This window comes from Canis aureus, chromosome 21 (assembly GCF_053574225.1).
Source record: "Canis aureus isolate CA01 chromosome 21, VMU_Caureus_v.1.0, whole genome shotgun sequence".
NCBI lineage: Eukaryota > Metazoa > Chordata > Mammalia > Carnivora > Canidae > Canis > Canis aureus.
The window spans coordinates 45,651,111-45,663,786 of NC_135631.1; the positions used below are offsets into that span (position 1 = coordinate 45,651,111).

The 12,676-nt window shown below is 40.5% G+C and overlaps 1 protein-coding gene across 3 annotated transcripts in view; it reads left to right on the top strand.

Moving 5' to 3' along the window:
* Window positions 1-365: 365 nt before the first annotated feature.
* The window catches only part of POU6F2 (POU class 6 homeobox 2), a 477,797-nt gene continuing 465,486 nt past the window's right edge, over window positions 366-12,676 (top strand). Inside the window, exons 1-2 of one of the 3 annotated variants that reach the window (XM_077864097.1) lie at window positions 366-498; window positions 1,859-1,977. In XM_077864097.1, the coding sequence (XP_077720223.1) occupies window positions 1,873-1,977 (105 nt within the window). In that variant the 5' untranslated portion in view covers window positions 366-498; window positions 1,859-1,872. Of the gene's footprint in view, window positions 499-1,683; window positions 1,978-12,676 lie in introns of those variants that run through there. The other 2 variants (XM_077864101.1, XM_077864098.1) reach the window with 2 other exon arrangements.

Below are 12,676 nucleotides of genomic sequence, written 5' to 3' on the forward strand. Positions count from 1 at the left end.
CGCGGGGTCGCAGGGGTGCGGAGGGTGCAAGGGCTCGGGGGTAGCGGGGGGAGCAGGGGGCGCGGGGGGCTCCGGGGGCGCGGGGGGTGCAAGGGCTCGGGGGGCGCGGGGGGCTCCGGGGGCGCAGGGGCGCGGGGTGGGGAGCGCGCTGCAGGCCGCCCGGCGCGTCCCTCCTCCCAACTTTCCCGGTCCCGCCACTCCGTCTGTCCGTCTGTCCGTCTGTCCGCGGTGCGCCCGCGCGGGCAGCGGTCGCATCTTCTCCCCCCACACCTCCCGCTAGCGTGCAGGCCTCGGGCAAGTTGGCGTCCCCGCCCCCTCCCCGTGTCCCGGGCCCGGCCGCACCTGCCCCTCCTACCCACCCCCCCGTGGCTGCAGAGCCCCCTCCGTCGGCCTGTGCCCCCAGGGGGACCGACGCCTGGGGTCGCCGCGCGAGCTGGGCATTTGAATCCCGGGAGGGGGACCTGTGCAGCCGTCGGCTCCCGGGAGGCTACGCAGCAGGTGCACGGGGTCCCTGTGTTGGGGACCCACTAGGGCGTGTGTGTGTGTGTGTGTGTGTGTGTGTGTGAGAATCTGTTTATACTGGCAACTTAACGAGAAGTCGAAGACTTCAGCCCTTTTCCGTTCTTTTCTCCTATAGCGGGCTCTAGAAATGGTGAAAAAAAAATTTTTTTTTTGGCCTTGGAGTTCCTTCTAATGAACCTCGGAGCGATGCGGTGATGCGGGGCCGCCGTCCCGCGCACCCTCTCTGCCTCCCAGGCTCACCCGTACTCTTGGACCTGGGAAAGCGCTCCCGGGGTAACACCCCAAGGCTCGCCCGCAGAATTTTCTTGACAAGCCCCAAAGCGCAGGCCAGCTGATGAGCTTCAGTTTAAAAAGTGGGCACAGCAAACGTCATTAACTGCGCAAAGCCACCAAAACTAAGAGTTAGCAGTTAATGGCTTTGGACGCCAGAGCCCTGTATCTGTCAGGCTGTGTAGGACATCAGGCTGTGATCTCAATCCTGAAAGGGTTAAAGAGCTCATCCTTCCATTCGCCTGGCCCTTCTAATAGCTGACCCATGACCCACCCAACCGTCTACCCTAAAGTGTGTGGGATCAAATAGCTTAAATTAGATGAAAAAAAAAAAGTTGAAATCTTCGTCACCACCTTACATCAGTTTAGATGAGCTGCAAGTAAATAATTTCCTAACCTTTTAGAAAATGGAAAGTTTAGTGACTACTATTTACACGCTCTGAATATTTTATACTGGAGTGGTCATCACAGTTTACACAAATGATTGTATATATCCATTTCCAATCAACAAATATCAGGGTATCTGTGTTGGGCGACGGTTAACATTTCAAGCTTTTCCGTAAAGGTGACTGTTATATAAAACTGCGAAAGATTACTGCATCCTGTCCAAGGGTCATTTAGAGAATCTGAAAATAAAATCATTAGGGTCAGCTCCGCAGAAGTACGGGGATGACTTATAATTGGAAAGAATTTGAGTGGTGGCGTAGAAATCAAAGCCTCAATGATCCCATGAAATAGTTAATTTTGTTTTGATTTTTTTTGTTTTGTTTTAAACACAGGTTTCTAGAGCATTAAAAAAAAAAAATCCTCAGAGATTTGTTAAACCTTTAGCGGAAGATTACAGCCAATGTTTTGTCTTTGGTGAATAGCTGTTTGTCTCACTTTATTTACTTGGTATTGGATATTTGTCAATGTCATTTCATATCTACAGAAAATTCTTACGCTCTATGGAGGTAGTGAATGTGTGTGTGCGTGTCTGCCGGAGGTCACATGACGGTTTCATCCTATTTGGTGGAGCAGCTTGACTTTTTTTTCCCCTTGCTTTTGGTGATGGTTGTGAGTGCAGAAGTTGATTGACAGATGCATACCAGAAAGCCCCATTCTCCTTTTCAAAGACAACATATGATGGATTGCGATCTCTCAGCCCAGCAGGATACGGGGACCATGCAAGCTGTAATTGGTCAGGTATGGAGTCAGCCATTTCCCAGCTCCCCTTTTTTTCCACAAGGGTCTCACCATATGATTCACATAATTCATATTTACAGTACCATCTTTCTATCTGTATCTTCAGCGGCCTGCCAGCGGAGTGCTGCAAGTGCGAGAGGCAAAAGGCACCCAGTAAATGGAGCCAGGGAACCTCAGCCCTCAAACTTCCACGCGAGGCTTCACAGCAAAAATCGAAACCACCACCACCACCACCACAAAAATCCAAGGGCGAATCTCATTTCTAATTTGGTCTGGATGGGGTGGGTTTTGTTTTGTTTTGTTTTGGTGATTTGATGTTTCAGAGTTTATTTTCTGCCGAGATGGTGATCTCTGAAGGAAAGTGTGAGGGGGGAATAAAGTGCCATGTTTCCTAGGTGGTAGTTAAAATTGTTGTGTTCCGTATTTTTTATTTTGGCTATATTCTCTCTCTCTTTCCCTCTCCCTCTCCCTCCCTCTCCCTCTCCATATGGAAAATCGGAATCCAGCAATACACGTGCCTTCACTTCTAACCCAGATAATGTGTGATTGAGCCCTGGTAAATGTAGTAGTGGTCTTGGCTGCTGCAGAGAGGCAGGCAGCAAATTAAACATTGCCACACTCTGAAAGGTCCAGGTGGTCTGCTCGGCTTCCTAATGCAATCCAGCACCAGGGCTTTAATAAACAGCTCTATTTAGTTCCTCCTCCCTGGATCCAGGGAGGTGAACTGGTCTGGGGCTGCTGTGATGAAATGCCAGAAGAATATCTCTCTGAGGCCTCCCAAGCTGATTTTTAGAGCTTTGCTGTTCTGTCGTCTTTGTCTTCCAAATGGGTCAGTGAGTCTTGCTCTTTCTGTTTGGCGCTTTCTCTGTTAAATCGGGACTTTATGTTTGTGTTTAAATGTTTGCGTTGGGAGCTCAATCAGAAGAGGAAGGGATCGTTGTATTTTCATTTGCCTTCCGATAACCGAGGAGGTGAAAGGAATGATCCTGCCCTGCTGCAAGGGAAGGGTGATTTTTCTATGATGGGGGTGGGGTGTGGAAAATGAGAATATAGGTGGTTTCCGTCTTTCTTTGCTTCTCCTGGTAATGTAGTTTTGATCCAATTTTTTTCTAAGTTATCTAGGCTTACTTATGAACTGTTAAGTCATCAGTCAGAATGTGGTTACGAATATTGATAAACTCCTAAAAGTTTTTTTTTTTTTTCTTGCACACTTTCCAATCAAGACAAGCTGCCAGGGTGATGATGTGGAATTTGTTGGCTGTATGTTAATAGCGTGGTGGAAAATATACCATTTTATTCTGTTTTCAACCAAATTATAGCAAAGCACTTTCGGGTTCTGAAGGCACATGGTTTATTAATACCAGCATGCTTCATAATGTATTTTTAGATGGGAAATGTCAGATACATAATACCATGTTTCCACAGGCTCACACTATTCTAAAAGCAGTAGATATCTGCTTCGGTGGAACAATATTTTTTTTTAAACTTCCAAGTTGGCTTTTGTTATACAGGCAGATATAAAGTGAAGTCTCTGGGCATGCATTTGGCAGGAGAAAATAAGTAAAGACTGATTTTATAGATTAATAATACCCATTTCAGTGTAAGTGTTCACTGACGAGCAAGGAAGTATATCAAATTTAGCTAAAATAATCGTGGCATATAGTAAATAAATAACCTGTTAAAAAAGATGACCTTTTCATAGATAAATAAAACTTGAGCTCCTGATAACAGTTTTGTCCTGTTTAATAAAACTTTTCTTGGGTTGCAAACACATTCTCTCTTCCCTATGTCATAATATGGTAGTAATCCTATGCAAAATTACTGTATTTCAGTCCCAAATAAGAAATAGGATTTCCTTCCATGTATATTTCCTCAGTTGGGAAAAGAAACTTGGTTTAAAAAAAATGACAAGAGAGAGATTTCTAATTTGTCATTCAATATTGTTTATTGGAAATAATTGCAAAGGCATATACTTTTAAAAGGTTCAAATATGTACTTTAAAGAAGGGAATTGGTGTGCATTTTACAGATACTAGACTTAAACATCTAATTTGTCAGGAGTTAAAATTGGTGGTTATTATTACTTAGCTTGGTATTTTGTATGTACTCTAATTTTTAAAGACTCAATATGTCCTGGAATGATACATGTTAATGATTTGTTACAGATACTTTCTAAATAGTTGCACCAAAGAAGCCACATGTTTTCTGAAGATTCCATTTGTCATAAATTATTTGCTTTTGGAAAAACCCAGATACTTTTGGCAAGATAGCAAATTATCAAAGCAGTTGTTCTGAAGGTTGTACACATTTTCTGTATTAAAAATGTGCAAACTAAAACGCTTACTCCTTCTGAAACTGAAACACTGGTCTGCAAAAAGGAAAGAGAAGTAGTAGCTTACTGCCCTATATGCATATCATAAAAGTCGGAAAACCTCAGTGGAGCCCCTATCTATAGATATAAAACAGAAGATGGCATGGGTATTTGAAATGATTTCTTTTAAACTGTTTTAGCACAGATAAAAATATTTACCCGAATGACTACTTCTAACAATGATGAGAATGTGAAAATAATTTTTACTGCTTTCAATCATAATCGAAAGTAAATGGTTGGGTTTTTTGGTGTGTGTGTGTGTGTGTGTTTGCAGCTGGTAATTTCAGTATCCTTTTATACCTACTTAGCCTGTGTGAACAACCCCATTTGATAATGCAAATGTTAGTTTGTGTTCCTCCTCATATACATATTGGAATGATAATTATTTCTGTCCTCCACCCCCACAACTCCTCCTTCTTAGTTTTGTTCCTAAGTGGATTTGGGTTAGAGGAGCAAATAACCAATTTTCAGTGATATTTTCCATTCAGAATACTGAAAGATTCCCACGAAATATGATCTTTAGGTTTTTCATTCATCTCTAAGATCAAATATCCACTTGCTTCCACTGGAGGGGAAGAGTAGACTTTTCTGTATTGCTGGCCATGATCCAGCTCGGGAGAGTGTACTGGCTCCATAGAGCAGATATTACTCATAAATGTCTTTCCCCCAGGATTTTCTCTCCCCCAAGCAAGCAATTAAGCAGTCTAGTACTTAAGAACAAACTCCCTGCCTAGGATATCGAGATCAAGAAACTTGGTTCATTCATATAATTCTTGGAAATCAACTGGATTTTTGATAGTTATTTGTAGCACGCTTCCTAGCCCTTTGAACTATAGGGTGGATTCTTGCCTTCTGATGATTTTTCAAATCAACTCAAATTAAACAGTTAAGCAGGTTCTGAGCCATGGGTTTTCATATCATGTAAAAATGAAGACTCTTATTTCCATCTCTCATGGTCATTAAATGTTTACTACATTTTTTTTTTCTTTTTTGCAGACCTGAGCTGGTGAGTGACAGATTAGTTCATCAGTATTACAGACCTCCTGGTTGTTGGTTGTTGTTGTTTTTTTCCTCATCTCATGCAGACGGGTCACCGTGTCCAATCCTCCTTCTGGCGCTGCTGTCCCCAGAGGACCCTTGGCCAGCCTGCCATCTTGATGCGCAGGCCTGAGGGTCTGGGCTGGCTGCACGTTTCCTTATACTAGCTTCTGCAGATATTACAGAAGAGAGGATATTAAATTAGTTGTTAATAAAAACAACAGATGAGGCAAATTAGATAAAAATATTTATCAAGCATATCTAAGAATTTGCTAGGAATGGGAGAGACATAGCTGGGTAAAAGTGCTCATGGATACACTTCCAGTGGACATGGCTAAGAGATCAGTGGAAGAGTGGAGAAACCATGCTTAGTAGGAATGGAAGTGCATCCAAAAGCTTTTACAATTTTCCTTATCAGTAAAATGGGTCTTTTTTTTTTTTGAGGTAAATTTAGACAATTTAAAGTGTTGAAAAGTGACATGTTAGAAGGTGAATGTAGTTGTTTGAGATAGGGCTCGAGTGTGTGCGCTAATGGCTCAGAGGGCAAGTGCCAAGAACTTGGTGCATTTGGCTTGGTGCATTTGGCGTGTTTTCTCCTATGAAGATTTTATTTATTTGTTAAAAGATTTTATTTATTTATTCATGAGAGACACAGAGAGAGAGGCAAAGGCATAGGCAGAGGGAGAAGCAGGCCCTGTGCGGGGAGCCCAATTTGGGACTCGATCCCAGGACCCCAGGATCACACCCTGAGCTGAAGGCAGACGGTCCACCACTGAGCCATCCAGGTGCCCCTCATATGAAGATTTTAAAATACAAAAAGATTTCGTTGTTCTGGTAGTAAAATAATTTTGCATGTGACTTTATTTGTACCCTTCCTGTTCCCCAAAGTACTCAACATGGCTCTAAGGACAATATGTTTAACTAGTACATACATACTCAGGCTGATGTGAAATGGAGGTGGCCCAGAGAAAAGGGGTGCCAGTGGTGTGTAAATAGTACACTTGCCTATTGTTCTCAGCCCCTTTTGACTGATTTTCATGCCCTTTATAGAAAACTTAAACTTGAGGCTAATCCAACCTTGTTTTACACATGCCAAGCATAACTTATATATTGCTCTAAGTGTGCTCTGGGAACTCATTTTTGGAGGTGTGGATGCCCTTTTCCTACGAAGCCAGCACACCACTTCAACGAATTGATACGCTTTAGGACTGTGAGATTGTTGTTTGGGTTTAATTGCAAATACTTTTTTTCCGGGGTATTCCAGGTGAAGAGTAAACTAGAAAAATACAAAATAATGAAGGATTATTCTTTCTGAAATTCAAAATGGTGCCAGTATTCCTTTTGTATGGAATTGAATCTGTACTATGTATTTCCAACTGAGCCAATACTCCACTCATACTTAGAGGAGAGTTGGTCTTAGCTTTTTATATTCTTTGGATTAACTCAATTTTTATAACCTTTCAAATATTTTTGCATTGAAATTCGGTGTGTTACCTGAGCAGTGTTTAAATTGTAAAGCCAGTTTTGTCCAGCAAAGTAACAATGCCTCAATATAGTAGTGATGCTATACAATCATGCCCATACTAATACTAAACCACCTGAAAGCTGGTCTGGAAACCACTTTCTTTTCTATTTCTAAGATGACTTAATGAAACTCTCTCTCTCTTCAAGTATAGACTTGGTGTTTAAGAATTTAGAGTTGGGACACCTGGGTGGCTCAGTGGTTGCGCCTTTGGCTCAGGGCATGATCCCAGAGTCCTGGGATGGAGTCCCACATCCATCTCCCTGCACAGAGCCTGCTTCTCCGTCTGTCTGTGTCTCTGCCTCTCTCTCTACGTCTCTCATGATAAATAAATAAAATCTTTAAAAAAATTTATTTAAAAGAAAATTTTTTGAATTCACATCTCTAGGATATGGAGAGAGGTTGCTAGAATATTCCAGTACAAATACTTATGAAAGCAAAGTTTGAATGTAATGTTTCCTGAGTATCAGATCCGTAGTACTTGTTTGGGAGGTGAGTGAAAGAAGGCATCCTGTCGTTGACGGTCAACGGTGTCACGCAAACTGCATTTTACCATCCAGTTGAAAGCCTCTTTCTGTTTTCCTCTTTGTTGTTTGCCAGAATTAGAATTTAATAACGTGTCTGCAAATACTGAGAAGCTCCGCCTTCCCTTGCACTGTGGTATTGCGTAAGCTGTTGCTTTTTTTCCCCTAACGCTTGATGGAGTAAAAAAAGTCAGGTTGTGAAATAAAATGCAAATATCAAAGGATCAGACCTGAAGAAAAATGGGCCACAAGATAAATAGTGGCTATAATATGAACAGTAACAGAAAATTTAAATATACAGCGTTTAGATTCATTTGTATGTTGTGACTGGACTTTTACCTGGGAGACAGTAGCTGTTCTCGCCATAATTTCACTGCCTTCATTCACATTCTTGCTTTGCTTTCTCGGTCCCTCCCTTCCTTTTTTTTTTTTTTTTTTTTTTTCCTGGGAGACTGGGGCCAATGAAACATATGTACAAGAAAGTAAAGTACCCGGTCAAACCTTGTTCTGGGATCACATGTCAATACTCTGTTGAGCCATGTCTTGAGCTGGTCCAAAATTATAGTCAAAATTTGTACCAGTGGTACTTTCTACACACTCTTCGGAACCCTGGATGGAGGAAGGAGCTCTGAGAAGCTGTCATTACATTTCACTGGGATTCATTTTGCTTTTCTAATATTGTCTTGCTCTTCCCAGTTCTACAATGGGAGCCAATTATGGTGAAAACTGCCTAATTTTCATCTGATGAATTCCTTCCTGGTTTGCCCTACGTTTGTGTTCTTTTCTTTACTCTAGCTATAGGGCTATAAATGACCATATTATTATTTCAGGGCTACCACTTCTGATTATAAAACTATTGTACATCAGGAAGAGCGAAATCATTGAAAACATCCCTAATTATGTCTACTAAAGGTTTGAAGTCTCGAGGTTTGAAAACAGGTATTTTTCAATTTGGTTGGTTTCAGAAAATAGCTTTTTGTTTTATCACTAGCTTTAAAAAACCCCATGATAGGAAGGACTCTTTCTTTAAAAGACAAGAGGTTAGCTATTGATACTTGGTACTGATTCCGGGTGAACTGCAACCCTGTTCCCTTCAGCCACATTTTTTTTCTAACCAGAAGCACAAGGAGAAAAAAAAAATCAAAGATCAGCAGAATATACGAAATTTCACCAATTTTCAGCCCCACTGCTGGGCCAGGAGGTGGATTCTTTCAGTGGGAAGAGATGCCCAAACCATTTCCATCCTGCTCCCACCCCCTAAGGTCAGAGATGCAAATAAATGTGTCCAGGCCTTGAGTAAACGAAAAGGCAATGAGAACTCAGAGGCATCGCGCTGGTATTTTGCTTTCTTCCTTCATCTGTCGTTTCTGCCTTCAGCTTTTGCTCTTTCCCACTGTAATCCAGCGTCAGTTTGATGAGTAATAAGTGCAAAGTGAAGCCTTGTGGGCTGCCCAGGCAGCAAAGGGCACTGGAAAGAGAGGCGAGACCTGCAGCAAAACAAAAACAAAAACAAAAAAACAACAAAAAACCCCCAAAAAACCGAAGCAGAATCATAGCAGGAAAACTGTCCAACACACCGGGTTCTGTAGTCAGGATTTTGGTGAAGTTATTTTACAAGCTGATTTCATCTCACCTGGAGATTTCAGATCACAGAAATAAGAGTGAAACAATTACTTTAGGATGAGACAAATACAATTTTAAAATAAAGCCTAAAGGGGCGGGGTGGGGGGAGGAAGAAAAGAAAAAGAAAAGCTCCCCACTGCTTGTGCCATGGAACACGAATTTTGAAATCAAGGAGCACTTGATCTTGGGAACTTGCTACAAGAGTTGAAGCAGGGCTTTGGTGCTGAGGAACAGCGGCCTTACACAAATGGGTGTTTCGTTTGCTTCACACGATGTTGACTCTGCATGGTTTACTACTTTGATTTTTTAGGAATAATCATAACCAGAAAGTATTTTAAGAAGAAAACACCTATGTCTGGCACCTAAAACCTTACAGAAACAGACCTACATTAAAAAGATTAAATTAAAAGATAATTGTAAAATGGTGTTTTTTTTGTTTTTGTTTTTGTTTTTTTTTTTTGCATTGACCAGAACTCAGACAAACTCCTCTTAATAAGAACAAAGTAAACCATTTACAGAGAAGTTAGTTTTCGGTACAGGATTCATGTATGGATTTTTTTTTAATACAATATTTTATTGTTGAGAGTGAGAGGCACATCACTGACGGAGAAGTGTGGATATCAGAAATCCTAATTGATATTGAAGGTATGTGGGGGAAAAAGTAGATATTCCTTAAATGGTCACTTGTATTTTTTCAAAATTGGATGCCAGCGTAGGCAAGGATGGGGCCAGGTACACAGTCCTGGGCTCCAGCAGACCAGACCTGCTTTAGATAAAGCCAGTTAATTTTGTAAACCTTAAATAATACTAGCCAACAAGGCACTCTCAACCTTTTGGAGAAAAGGTTGAGAGTCGGGGCAAATGTAAAACCCTGCTTAACGTGCACGAATAAAGCCAAGAACTTCAAACTCATTTCACTTAGTGTCAGCCCTGATGATTCATCATTATGGTCAGAGCAAACTGTGGTCTCTGGGCTGAAACAATTTTATCCATTTTTTTAAAAAACAGAATGTTCCAGCTTGGATCTTATATCCTTAGGGTTACAATATTGAATTCTGAATCGGGAAACTTAATCTTGCAGCCAGATTTGACAAGATGCTGGTTGAACGGGAGGCAGAAGTGATTGTAGGATGAAAGGCCCCAGGTCAGAATTTGGGGAAAGAGGAGATTTTGTGGAAATTTGGCTGTGTGGTAAGAACCCCAAGTTTGAAAAATTTTTCACTGTTCATATCAGCAGATGGTGTTCAAGGGTCTGAAAAGTATATCGCAGGCTGTATTCATTTTCTCTGTTTCAGAGCTCTCTTTAACAGAGTTAATTTTTATACCTTTGGAGGTGTTTTTCTTAGTGTATTACTAATGTTGCGAATGTAAAGGCATCTGTAATACTATTCAAAAGGTTTCTGGGAGCAAAGATGCACATTATTGCTCAAATCCAAGACAGTTATACTTTGTTTCTTGGCAAGATGGTAATACTTGTTTCGGGAACTAAAGTTTTTCTTTTTTGAAAACTTTTCCCATACAAATCCTATGTATAGATTTCCAGGGACTAAAGTATTTGGAAAAAAAATGAAAATGAGGCAATCTAATAAGTGCACATACACACACACACACACACACGCACGCACGCACAGGCACTCACATCCTAGACATATTAGGAATACTTGCTTATTTAACTTGCAATAATATAAAAATATTTTAACTTTTCAATTTGGGCACATGAAAAGATTATAGTAGGTGTTTGCTTAAAATACTCTTCCTTTCAACTAAGTTGTTCACGAGAATGGACAAATACTTTGTAACTTCTAGAAATCAGGATTACGGTACAAATTTGAATACATAGTTGATCACTAAACTGTAAAAGGATGATTATTATGATAATGGCATTACCATTACAGGGTAAGGTAATTGCCCTCCAGAAAACAAGGGCGTATTGTTTTGCGACATACTTCTATTTTATAGCTACTTTCTACAAGTGCTGAGATATATCAGCTGGATTTTCTCTCTCTTTCTACCATTCTCTGTCAAGTGGGAGTTAAATAGCTAGTTCAGGCCAAGAGTTGAGCATCTGCCTGAAATCTGCAGAACATGAACACAATTATTACATGCAGATGATTGAGGCGAGTTACATAGTAGACTCTTAGAGTCTTCTTAAATTTTTTATTAAACAAATTATAAAAGCAATATGTGCTTATGAGAAACAATTTCAAACAACGCAAGAGAATATGAAGTGAAAAGTCAAGTACCCATCCTCCCACTCCCCACAAATAACCATTATCAAAAATTCATTGTATCTTTCAGAAATTGTCTATGCATGTATAAGCATAGAAAGTCTTCAAACGGGACGCCTGGGTGGCTCAGTGGTTGAGTGCCTGCCTTCATGCTCAGGGCATGATCCTGGAGTCCCAGGATCGAGTCCCGCATCAGGCTCCCTCATGGAGCCTGCTTCTCCCTCTGCCATGTCTCTACCTCTCTCTGTGTGTCTCCCATGAACAAATAAATAAAATCTTAAAAAAAAAAAAAAGAAAATCTTCAAACAACCCAAGTAGATTCATACTATATACAGAATTCTACAACTTTCACTTTTAAAAAACATACATTGAACAGCTCTTATTATGAATAGATTGCCACCCTTTCCTAAAGTATTCCCTCTTATGGATGTATGCTAACCTGTTTAACCAGTTCCTTTCTTTATTGAGATATAATTGACATACAGCATTATATTAGTTTCAGGTGTATAACATAATGATTCAATATCTGCGTGCATTGCAAAATGATCACCGCAATACATAACCAGTTCTCTCGTGATGAGCATCTACTTTTCAGAAATAAGTTAGTCTCTATACTAACAAATAGAGATGTTTCATCTCTCTTAGCAAGAAAAAAAAATCCCAGAATCTTCCAAAGGGAGTTTGCTTTACCGAAAGAACTCATAAGTAGTTTCTCCTAAGAGAAGATGATGAGTAATGTCAAATGTGAAGGATAGCTTTATGCCACATTTATCATTTTTAAAAAGATTTTATCATTTTAATCATTTTTTAAAAGATTTTATTTATATATTCATGAGAGACACACACACAGAGAGAGAGAGGCAGAGACACAGGCAGGGGAAGCAGCAGGTTCCATGCAGAGAGCCCAATGGGGGACTCAACCCGGGACTCCAGGATCACGCCCTGAGCCAAAGGCAGTCACTCAACCACTGAGCCACCCAGGCATCCCTATATTTATCATCTCTAGGTTGAACACTCAAGCCAATGAAAATACCAGTAAAGATCACAACATTGTATTTAGTGATAAAGAAGTAAGAATATGAGATAATGACATAAGGAGCCAGTTCTCAATAGGATATATTATGACTTTAAAACTTCTATTTGTTTCACGCCACGCCACCAATTCAGCTGAACAAAATGCAGAACTTATTTTCTCACAAGGGTCTTAGTGCTATTTATTAAGATAATTGACAGAGATGTATGTTTCCAATGCATGATTCAGTTAGTATACCTAGATTAGTGAAAAAGAGACCAGAAGAAATTCATGGTAATTAATGTCAGTTAAATTCCTGTTTCCTATATTTCATATTGTCAGACTAATCCTTCAACCATGATTCATAGGTTAAGTAATGCAG